Here is a 12,265-nt window from a genome sequence, read left to right as displayed (position 1 = left end):
ACTTCCTCCAAAGGGGGAGCCATGGGCAGCCACATGGGCCTTCGCTATGCCTGCCTCTTCGCTGAATACATGGAAAGTTCATCTTCCACAGCTACACTGGCACCATTTCCCACCTTTTCCTCCACTACATTGATGACTGTACTGGCACCATCTCGTGCACTCACGAGGAGGTTGAACAGTTCACCAACTTCACAAACACCTTCCACCCGACCTCAAGTTCACCTGGACACATCCCTCCCCTTCCAGGACCTATCCATTTCCATTGACCGACTCAACATGGACATCCACTACAAACCCTCTTAGTCCCACAGCTACTTGGACTGCATCTCCTCCCACTCTGCCTCCTGTAAAAATGCTATCCCTCATTCCTCTACCTCTGGCGCATCTGCTCCCAGGAGGACCAATTTCATCATAGAACATTCCAGATGGCCTCCTTCTTCAAAGGCTGCATCTTCCCTCCCCCCCCACCATGAGTCAACGATGCCCTTCAGCACATCTCTTCCACTTCCTGCACCTCTGCCCTTGAACCCCACCCCTCTAATTGCAACAAGGAATTATTTGTATGAAGGTCACCAACAGGGGTCCAAAAATAATGTATAATCTTTCAAATGCTGATTAAAACACTAATAGATGTGTTTTCAAATGGTTGAATTTAAAAAAATTAATCCTTTCAAACTGGCACAAAATTTCCTGGAATCAGTAATTTGGCAAACAGTGCAAACTGCATCTCCTACTCGTTTAGCTTAGGTGCCTACCCCAACCTTCACTACTATATAGACACTTTATAAACAGACTAAAAGGGTAGAAATAAAACAGCGTCTGGAATTACTGACCTGCACTTCACATATCAAAAAGAGGTGAATTCTGAAAAACACAATGATGTAGGGCATAACTGTCTGGCTATTTATCTGGAAATAGTTTTGAGAAAGGGATCAGTTTAACATCTTTATAATAGGATGAATCTTCAGGGTTCTGTGGCCCTGGCTGCCTAATCAGTAAGTGGAGGTCACATCCAGCACAGTTTCCAGCTAAAGGGGAAACTGCCCAGAAAATATTAAAAACAAAAGACCAACAGTAGGAAGGCTGCAACTAGGATAGTAAACTAGAAGGTGACAATTGGGAGTGAAATGCTAAGCAAGTTGCAAGACAGTTTCAATAATAACATCTATAATATTCATTAAACAGTGATAGATGCATAAATTCAGCTATAGCAAGTCATAATTATAAACAAAAAGTATCAATCAAACACAATAATGTCCGTTTAATAGAATGTTTTCTAAACCAAAAGTCATACCATTGGACAGCACAGTTTCAACAAGTTAATAGTTTTTCCACAGATGTAGATGTCATAAGCCACATGAGCAAGGAAAAGAGGGACACACTCTTCAACCTCTTTAGAAGCAAGGACATATCCATTGGTCCAATAATGTTTATCTGGTAAATAAATTTTAAAATAATGGTTGAAAAAAATATATATTCAATCCATGTTCTCTTTCTTCATTAGGTTTCCACTTGGACCACCACAAATTTTATAAAGTACTGTTAGGAAATGAACTTCTACAATCAGAAAGCCACCCACACACAATCAACATAGAAAGAGAAATGGATTTACATGCCCACATGCCTTATCAAAGGGTATACAGGATAGAAAATAGATTCTAGATTAGAGTGGTGCTGGAAAAGCACAGCAGGATTGAAAATACCTAACCCAAGGAATCCAATAGTTGTTATTTTGAACAATATTAACTTCAGAAAATTATTAAACAGCCAAGTCAATAATGAGTCATAATATAGGAAGATGTAGCCCAAAGAGTCATTTTCATGGTGGGTTATCCTCAGTGGGTCGTGCCGTTGCTCATCACTTTACTTATGTATCTACCTCCTTGGTGCCCTCCTTGTTGAATCATGTGATCGCAGAGGCAAATTTCTGATCAGTGCTGACACATTTTGGCAATGGGTGGCACGGTAGCACAGTGGCTAGCACTGCTTCTTCACAACGCCGGTGTCCCAAGTTCAATTCCAGCTTCAGGCACGGTGTGTGGAGTTTGCACATTCTCCCCATGTCTGTGTGGGTTTCCTCCATGTGTTCTGGTTTCCTCCCACAGTTTAAAGATGTGTAGGTTAGGTGGATTGGTCATGGAAAATGTAAGGTTACAGGGATAGGATAGGGAAGGGTAGAGGGGTGGGTCCAAGTGGGATGCTCTTCAGAGGTTTGATGTAGATTCGATTGGCTGAATGGCCTGCTTCCACATAGTAGGGATTCCATAATGCCACAAGTACCTGAAACCTCAGTTGCTCACCAGTTCAAGTTTTGCCATTCCAAATCTGTTGCTCAACCATTATTATAGAGGAAATGACCAAGACAGGCAAGCTAGCACTCTGCTTCACAGTCCGTAACCTGGACATTCTGGTGGACAGGGTGATGGAGGAGAGGGGCCTAGTTTTCTTCAACCATCAAAAGGAGGCCAATGAACTGCTGCTATCTGCAAAGCCGTGTACCACCTCTCCCTCTGTTACCTCACACTTATTGTAACTGCTGTTGCAGAGACCTCCCACCAAGAATAATGGGGTATTACTATCATTACAGTATGCAAGTCTTCACTCAACGGTTCTCACCCACCTCATCCTCCCAAAGTAGAAAGCAGTCATGTCCTCTGCTTCCTTCTCTCTCACTCAGAGTGCCTCAACACCTTTTCTACTCTTCCACTGCCACTGACAACTCTTACAACTACATTTCTCTCACTCAGGACCTGCTTTCACCAGGATGGTGGTGAAACCCTTTCCTGTGGTACCCCACTTCCTCCCATGCTATTTTAGGACCCATGTCAACATCCCAGCATATTGGTTTCAATCCACATAATTCAGTTTCTCACTAGCATGGACTGCCATGACACCTACTAATCAAACCTCTAGGAATGACTGTGGCCAACCTTCTAGACAGACAGTGGTGGCCTTCCACTAACCACAGTATCCCTTCATTCAACTAAGAGGCATTTCCCTTAAGACCTGCCAGTTAATTGGAGTACATGCAATGTGGTTGCCTTGTAAGCTACGCAAAGCACCATAAATATAATCAAGAGACATTAAGCACCGAAACAGAACCTTCAGTCCAACCAGTCCATGCTGAACGTAATCCCAAAACTAAACTAGTCCTACCTATGTGCACATGGCCCTTATCAGCCCTTTGACAGCTCTGTGCTGGCAACCATAACAAGCTGCCTGGCTTTCTGTCTGTGCTAAGTACGGCAAGACAGAGATGCTGAGAGCCACAAAGTAAGTAGAAATCATTCTTAATGAACAACCATTAAGAAAGCAAGCAAGGTGTATCCTGTGCAGATATTTGGGATAGTTGTGTATTCTCCAGCAAACAGCAATCTGGCAGAAGCAAGGCAATTTAAGATTTCAGCGAGGTCCAAAGTGCAGCAGTGACGTGCTGATGTGGCTTTTGAGTTAGGTGAGATAGGCCACAATGATGTGGTGCAGTTCAGGTTTAGTCAATGCCAATTTCTGAGTATAAAGGATGCAAGTGCTCCTGCCCATGGAGTGTTCAGATGTTGGACAATGAAGGTGAAAATGGAGGCCCTAAGAAGCAACTGGTGAGCTTCATCTGCCGGGTAACTACTTAAATTTACAAATTGGAAACTGGTGCTGTTTAGCTTCTCACCAACACCTGGGAGAATCACAAACAACATAAAAATTAGTTGAGATTAGCTAGTATTAGAAGCAAATACATGGAAATAGGATCCTCATCACTAACTAGTGAGATTCTCATCCAGCTGTTAAAACCTTAAGGGGAAAATGAGACTTTTTTCCTTGCTCAACATCAAGAATCTCTTTTTTTGTAAAAAAAGGGTATGCTCCATAATCTCTCATTAGTCTCATGCCTCTCCAGGATTGGGAAAATTCTACTGTTAGGTCCAGTGAAAAAACAAAAAAAGTTTATATATGTTCTATTTGAAAGCAGCATGGAAGAAATATAAAGGAACATCATCCCCTAAAATAGAGAGCCCAACAAATATAAATTCTACTGTTGCTCCTTATCTTGTCTTCACTTTTAGAATGGCAATTTGGACAGTAGATTGTAGAATTACAAACACCATGTGGCACTTCACTTATTTTCTCCAAAACAGTGAAAAGAAAATCATATTTCTCAATTCAAAATTACAATTACAGATGGCTTCACAAAAAAATACAAATAAGGAAACAATTGCCACTGAACTGTTCCAAGATCTGGAATACACTGACTAAAAGAAATGTGATGGTAGCAGATTCAACAATAACTTTTAAAAGGCAAATCAGAGAAATACTTGAAATGCTGGTGTGCTTGGAAGCAACAGGGCAGTGAGAAACTTTGAAAAGGCCAGTGCAAATTTGATGCAATATACTTTAAGTTGCATATTATTCTGGCAAAAGCCAGCACAGGAGCACTAGGTTTCCTTCTGTGTTGTAAGAAAGAAAATTGAAACCCAAAATAATAATGCTGCCTTTAGCTGCTGAAAACGTGAAATCCTGTAGCAGACTTCAACCATCACTGTACAGGATTGCTCCTAAAAATCATGATGTAATAGAAGTAATTATACTTTATTTGCAAGAAAGTTGCAATCATATTTTTTTGGTGTGTACATTTTAACTTGCACTGCCATACCTCTGAAGTTAAGGTAGTCCTCATTCACCTGGATCATGAATTCTCCATATGCATCTCTGCAAATGCCACTGTAAACCCAGTCATAGACAAACCTAAAAATAAAGCATTCTTTAAACAAAGCAATAACAAATTACACTGCAAAATGCATTAACTGAGGTAAAACAGCAGAAGTTCAATTATTTTTGTTACCTTGTATATGGTTCACAGCTGCTTTTCAACAGAGAGAGCAGCACTGGATAGTGCTCATTGCTACAGTTATTCAAAGCTTCCTTATACAAGCAAGACAACAATTTTACTCCCTGATTGAACAAGACAAGAAATAACGAAGTGTTAGAAAACTATTTATTGAAATGAGGAGTGAACCAAAGGTGGCTGTTTATCCAAGACTGACGTAATGTACAGCAATCAGATATAAAGACAAGACACACTGGTTTCATCTTAAACTCAGGATACCCCCAAAGTGCTTGACAGGCAAAGCAATCTGCCAACATGATCCAACTATATTATTCTTCAAAGATCAATATGATATGATCTACTTAAGCTTGTGTTGGTCAGAGATGAACATTAGCTATGAAACCTATTGAATACCTGGAGGAGGGGAGGGGGAAGAAGTACTGGTTTGTGCATTCCACAACATGAATACAGTCATTTCTCCAAGATCCTTTGGGCAGGCAAAGGATGAATATTAATTGTCTGCACATCCAAAAGTATAACTTAGTCTCCCAAATTTCAGATGTAACTAGCTTAGATGCAAGTGAATGCAGTTTGGACCTCAGCCAACAGCATAACCTGTGCATTGGGAATGGACACTAGATCCATTTGCTCAATTGCTTTTTTTTTAATGCTGCCAATTTTAATTCCGGGTCCAATTCTGTTTTCCCACTTTTAAAAGAAACAAAAATATTCCAAGGAAATCACTAATTAATCTCTTTGTGGAGCTCAGTGAATAAGAGCTCCTGTCATAACAGGCAAACGCCAGCCCAGTTGGAACTTATCATCAGAGCCCTTCATAAACAAAAACAAAATAAAATAAAGCAGACCCACATCAGTCAAAATAGCTCAGTCAAAAAAAAAGTCACAGTGATTTGTGTGGTAATGTGTGTGTAAGAGCACTTCTGACTTATAATATACAGAAAGCAGATGCAGAGATAGGTCTTCAGAACTGTCTGTCGCAGGCTGGGACTATCTATTTTAGGGTTTAACAATAAATGATGCTTCTTTCCAGAATGGGTTTCCTAAGTTTTTGAAGGTTTAATTAGGAACATTTCCTGCAATATCAATCATGGTCTACAGTACTAATCATTAAGGTGGATACAAAGCCTGCCTTGAGGACGTGGAGAGAGAAAAAAAAGTCCTTCCACCTAAATCTAGACAAAGTACTGGCTCCAGAACCTTATAATATGCTCTAAACTTTAACACGAAATGACTCTTGGAATGTTTCCTCCAAACACCAATCTTTTGTTTCCTCAAATCCCCTCTAAACCTCATGCCACCTTAAAATTATGCACCCTTATTATTGAACCTTCAAATCAGAAACAGCTGCTTTCTATCTACCCTGTCCATGCCCCTCAATTTTATTCACCTCTCTCAACTCTAAAGAAAATAACCTGAGCTTATCCAGATTCTCATCATAGCTAAGATGCTCCATACCAGGCAACATCCTAGTGAATCTCCTCTGCCCCACCTCCAATGCAATGATATCCTTCCTATAGTATAGTGACAGTAAACTCAGCAGTCCAGCTGTGGACTAATTAATGTCCTATACAGCCCTGATATAAGCTCCCTGCTCCTATGTTAAAACTGATAAAGGCAAGTGTCTTATATATCACCTTTACTCTATTAACCTGTCCTGTTGTCTTTAGAAATCTGTGGGTCAATACCCGAAGATCTCTCAATTCCCCTGAACTTGTTAGTGTCATGTTATTGTTAAGTTTCTACTCTGTGCATTCCTCTTACCTCCATAATCAAAAACTTAACAGAAAGTTTCAAGGTTATTTAGGAACGCAATGGTGTCAACATTAAAGAAGCAGGAAAAGCAAGAGGTACAGCCTAGCCCAAAACACCATCACTTTCAGCAAAATTGCACATGACATGTTCTACCATGAGCTCCTGCATTCTGAGCATCAGTTAAAGACACTGGCAAAAAACAATATTGGTCTTGGGATCCCAGAGCACCTTGGGAGACTGGTTAGCAAGGTTAGATCTCATGGAATACAGGGAGAACTCGCCATTTGGATACAGAACTGGCTCAAAGATAAAAGACAGAGGGTGGTGGTGAGAGGGTTGTTTTTCAGACTGGAAGCCTGTGACCAGTGGAGTGCCACAAGGGTCAATGCTGGGTCCACTACTTTTCATCATTTATATAAATGACCTGGATGTGAGCAGAAGTGGTAAAGTTAGTTTGCAAATGGCACCAAAATTGGAGGTGTATTGGACAGCAAGGAAGGTTACTTCAGAATACAACGGGATCTTGACCAGATGGGCCAATGGGCTGAGAAGTGGCAGATGGAGTTTAATTTAGATAAATGCAGAGTGCTGCATTTTGGGAAAGCAAATCTAAACAGGACCTATACACTTAATGGTAAGGTCCTGGGAAGTATTGCTGAAGAAAGAAATCTTCGAGTGCAGGTTCAAAGGTCCTTGAAAATGGATTAGGAGGTAGATAGGATAGTGAAGAAGGCATTTGGTATGCTTTCCTTTATTGGTCAGAGTATTGAGTACAGGATTTGGGAGGTCATGCTGCAGCTTCCAGGACATTGGTTAGGCCACTGTTGGAATATTGCGTGCAATCCTGGTCTCGTTCCTGTCGGAAAGATGTTGTGAAACTTGAAAGAGTTCAGAAAAGATTTACAGGAATGTTGCCGGGGTGGAGGATTTGAGCTATAGGGAGAGGTTGAAATAGACTAGGTCTGTTTTCCCTGGAGCATTGGAAGCTGAGGGGTGAACTTATAGAGGTTTATAAAATCATGAGGAGCATAGATAGAATAAATAGACAAAGTCTTTTCCCTGATGTGAGGAAGTCCAGAACTAGAGGGTATGGGTTTAAGGTGAGAGGGGAAGACATAAAAGACACCTAAAGGGCAATTTTTTCACGCATGGGGTGGTACAAGTATGGAATGAGCTGCCAGAGGAAGTGGTGGAGGTAGTACAATTGCAACATTTAAAAGGGTTTGGAGGGATATGGGCCAGGTGCTAGCAGATGGGACTAGATTGGGTTGGGATATCGGCATGGACAATTTGGACTGAAGGGTCTGTTTCCGTGCTGTACATCTCTTTGACTCTATAACTCTATGACCCTGCCTCGTAACTGGGAACTCCGTTCACATAACATGAAACGTTAACTCTTATTTCTCTGCACAGATGCTGCCAGACCCATTGAGCTCTCCCAGCAACTTCTGTTTGTGTTTCTGATTTACACATCCACAGTTCATTTGGTTGTCATCTAACTTTGCGTTTGCTCACCTACTCACTGAAGAAATATGTTTCCCCACAATGCACAGGGTAGTATGATGTTTGCTGCCAGTTGCAGAACCACCCATTTTTCACCACTGGAGTGCAACTCAACAATGATAAAATCATATCTGAACATCTGTCAATGAGCAATGGGTGGCCTCTGCATAGAAATGGGAAAACACCACAATCTAAGTATCCTATTGTTGCAGATGGACATGTCACAAATAATGCCCTAGTGCAGTAGTGTTTGCTGGACATGGGACCACAAACTCCACCAACAGAACGAACAACAGGATACCTCTGAATCTGGAGTAAAACAATTTGACTCCAATTGTTCCTAGGGTAAGTATTTCTTCACAATAAGTTTCTTTTATATTTAAAGAGTGACCACACTTTAGATATACACAATTAGCCACGTGGTGCTAGGTAACTAGAGTTCTTTCTGCTTTCTTCCAAGCTACCATTTTCAGTGTGCAGCAACTTCAGAAACCATTAAACAGAATCTTTTTATTCATCAGAAAGAGTACTACTAACTGCCAGATATTACCAATGTAAAATTTATCTGATTATAAATGGCAACATCAGAACAAATCTTGTGTGTTAAATTTTATGAAAATGACCAAGATGGAAATGAATACTTAGTATGTAACCCTAGGTGATGAAAGGAAAACAAAAAGGGGTCACTGTTTCCGATCATTAGCAAGTAAACCCCTACTGGAATTGCACGCATGCTTTTTGCAGGAGGGCAGAATTAGGCTAACTTTTGTTTACATTTATTTAAATTGCCAGCCAGGGCTCACAGGCCTAATAGCGAAAGTATACAGAGAAAAACGTGGAAAATTACCACAACCAAGAAGGCAACATCTACATCAGTAAAAACAAGAATCAGAGTGAAACAAAAACAATAAGAACTTACAGTGGGGAAAGGTGATGAATTTCCTCCCAGCGCACCGGATCCTATACAACATAATTCAGACAAATACCTGCAAAGTACATATTTGCTATTCACTATTATTCCCAGCAATTGTCATAACTGCTACTAAGCAAATGAAAGTCAAAATTAAAAATAAATTGTTTAATATCCACAGAATATTGCAAACATCCAAACACCTACAAAATTATTTTTAAAATTAGGTACACCCCTTAGTTGTAATCAAATCATTTACGTTTGGCATCTTCTTTCATTATACTGATCTTACATATTAATTACTGCCTTCCTAAATATTATAGTATCATATTCATCACTAATATACATAATAGTAGGAACTGGTAATTCAATTCTCCCAGTTTGCTCTCCCATTCAATGAAATCATGGCTAACATGCACTTCAACTGTCTTTGCCATTTGAAAATCATAAACCTGGACACATTTGGAGGGATATGGCCAAGTGCTAGCAGGTGGGACTCGTTTAGTTTGGGATTATGGTCAGCGTAGATTGGTTGGATAAAAGAGTCTGTTTCCGTGCTGCATGACTCTAGACTCCCTATCGTTCCCTAACAAAAATCCATCGAATGACAGTTTTTGAAACCTTTAACTTTTTTTCATTTATTCATGGGATGTGGACTTCACAGGCTGGATCAGCATTTAATCCCAGCAGCCTTCTTGAACTGCTGCAGTCAATGACCCACAATGCCATGAACAGGGGAGTTACAGGATTTTGAACAAGGGACACTTAAGGAATAGTGATATATCCCCAAGTCAGGCTGATGAGTGGCTTGGATGGGAACGTGTTGGTGGCATTGTTCCCATGTACAGTGTGTTTTATTATAATGCAATAGTTCTGTTCCTGTGTGGTCCCGCGTTATAAGAAGGTCGCATAATAGCAGCACCATTTAAACCAATGAAATCAGAATAGCGTTATAGCCAATACAGATAAGGAAAGTTCGTGTACTACAAATAATAATCTAAATTCTTCATTTTATAGCCAATTCACATTGAAGAAACACACTTTATAGCAGAACAGACTGTACCCGCTGCCTTTGTCTTTCTGGATGGCAGTGGTTGTCAATTTGAAAGATGCTGCCTTAGTAGCTTTGGCAAATTTCTATAGTGCTGCCACTGAGTGTTCGTTTGTGCTATGGTATGGTGTCGTACCAATAAGTGGGCTGATTTGTCCTGAATGGTATCAAGCTTCTTTATTGGTTTTTCAGGTGCACTCAACCAGGCTAGTGAGATGCATTCCATCACATTCTGGACTTGTGCCTTGTAACTGGTGGACAGTGTTTGAGGAGTCAGGTGAGTTACTTGCTGCAGGATACCGAGTGTCTGATCTGGTCTTTCAGCCACCATATTTAAATTGCTAGTCCAGTTCAGTTTTTGGTAAACCCCAGGATATTGACAATATGAGATACAATTATTGTAATGCCATTGAATGACTGGGCAATGATTACATTCTGTCTTGTCGGAGATAGTCATTGCCTAGCATTTGTGTGATCCAAAAATTGCTTGCCACTTTTCAGTCAAACCTGGACATTGTCCATATCGTGCTGCATTTGGACACTGACTACTTCGGAAACTGAGTCACCGTGAATGATGCTGAATATTATCATGAAGTGGGAATGTTTGCACAGAGGGAAGGTAAATAGAGAAGCTGAAGACAGTTGGTCCTAGGATACTACCTTGAGAAACTCCTGCAGAGATGCCCTAAAACAAAATGGCTGACCTCCAAAAACTATAACTGCCTTCCTTTGTGCTTGGTATGACATCAACCAATGGGGAAAGTTTTTCTTCTAATTCCCATGGTCAGTGAGACATTATCGCTCAGCAAGTGCCAATTGATAGCACTGTTGATGACTCCCTCCATCACTTCACTGGCGGTCAAGAGTAGACTGGTAGGGCCTGAATATACAACTCTTGAAAAGCTGAGCCAACCATTCAGATCACTGTATGAGACCATTCGCACATTGCACAAGTAAGAAAATGTTCCCTTCCCTCTCCGATATACCAGTCAACTAATAAGTCACGTCACAAGGTTATCTTCAATTCTATGTGCTTTCACATTGTAATAGAATCCTACAGGATTCTTTAGCCAATTATCTCATTAAAGATTCAACTAGATTAATTAGACAATGCACACGATACAAACTCATGCATTTAAACAAGTCTACACTCATCACAAGGAGTACGCACATTTTCTGTAAAAGTAAAATACACATTAATTTCTGCTGTTTCTTTCAAATTATAAATGTTTCAACAAACTAGGGATTACTTATCTAGATGGCTGAAATTTTATTATTATCTCCTAATCTGTTCAATTTCTTTGAATAATCACAAGTGAATTTCACATGATGTTTTCAGCATTAGTTCACAAGTGTTACTCCTTTGGCCTGCCTATTCTGGTGCTCCAATAAAATTCCTAAAAAGATCTACTGGTGGCCAAAATAAAATGCCGAAATTCAAAGTGTTCCATTCCCCTTACAGCAAATATATATTAAAGTAGTTCAAAGAGAGAGGAACTGAAACCTCATGATTGTCAGAAATTAGAAAATCAAATCAAACTTTTACTTAGATTAATGATCACATTTAAATCTCTATATACAAGTGAAAAATTAGGGGTTGATATGGCACAATAGTAATGTCCCTACCTTGAAGCCAGAAGGCCCTGTTTCAAGTTCTACCTGCTTCAGAGGTGTACCATAACACTTCTGAACAGGCTTTAGAATTAGAATCTCGACAGTGTGGAAACAGACCCTTCGAGCCAACATGTCCACACGGACCTTCTGAACAGTATCCCACCCAGACCCATTCCCCTACCTGATATTTACCCCTGACAAACACAACTAGCCTATACATCCCTGAACACTCTGGGCAATTTTGCATGGCCAATTCACCTAACCTGCCCATTTTTACATCATGGGAGGAAACCAAAGCAGACTTGGGGAGAACGTGCAAACTCCACACAGACGGTCACCTGAGGCTGGAATCAATCCTGGGTCCTGGCGCTGTGAGGCAGCAGTGCTAACTACTGAGCCACCGTGTGCCGCTCCAATTAAAATATCCGTGGCTGGAAGGGTTGCAGATTGCAGGGGTATAGATCACTTTACAAATTAAGCATTGGTCTCATAATAAGATATCACTTAGAAGTATGTTTAGCCAAAGTGGATCTTTAGTATTAAATCCAGTAAACAGAGTATACTTTCGATATTTGAAATTGATGGGCAAGACATA

General features: G+C 40.4%; 1 protein-coding gene across 2 annotated transcripts in view; it reads right to left on the bottom strand.

Moving 5' to 3' along the window:
* LOC132826729 (gamma-tubulin complex component 6-like) overlaps nt 1-12,265 on the bottom strand; it is a 55,835-nt gene that overhangs the window by 28,063 nt on the left and 15,507 nt on the right. For both annotated transcript variants that reach the window (XM_060842849.1, XM_060842850.1), the window contains exons 7-10: nt 9,015-9,081; nt 4,835-4,944; nt 4,646-4,737; nt 1,295-1,434 (exon numbers count right to left, since the gene is read on the bottom strand). In XM_060842849.1, coding sequence (XP_060698832.1) covers nt 1,295-1,434; nt 4,646-4,737; nt 4,835-4,944; nt 9,015-9,081 — 409 coding nt within the window. The remainder of the gene's footprint in view (nt 1-1,294; nt 1,435-4,645; nt 4,738-4,834; nt 4,945-9,014; nt 9,082-12,265) is intronic.

The sequence above is a fragment of the Hemiscyllium ocellatum genome, chromosome 23 (genome assembly GCF_020745735.1).
Source record: "Hemiscyllium ocellatum isolate sHemOce1 chromosome 23, sHemOce1.pat.X.cur, whole genome shotgun sequence".
Taxonomy (NCBI): domain Eukaryota; kingdom Metazoa; phylum Chordata; class Chondrichthyes; order Orectolobiformes; family Hemiscylliidae; genus Hemiscyllium; species Hemiscyllium ocellatum.
The sequence above is the reverse complement of the archived record's forward strand: the minus strand, read 5'-3'. Positions and strand labels throughout refer to the sequence as shown.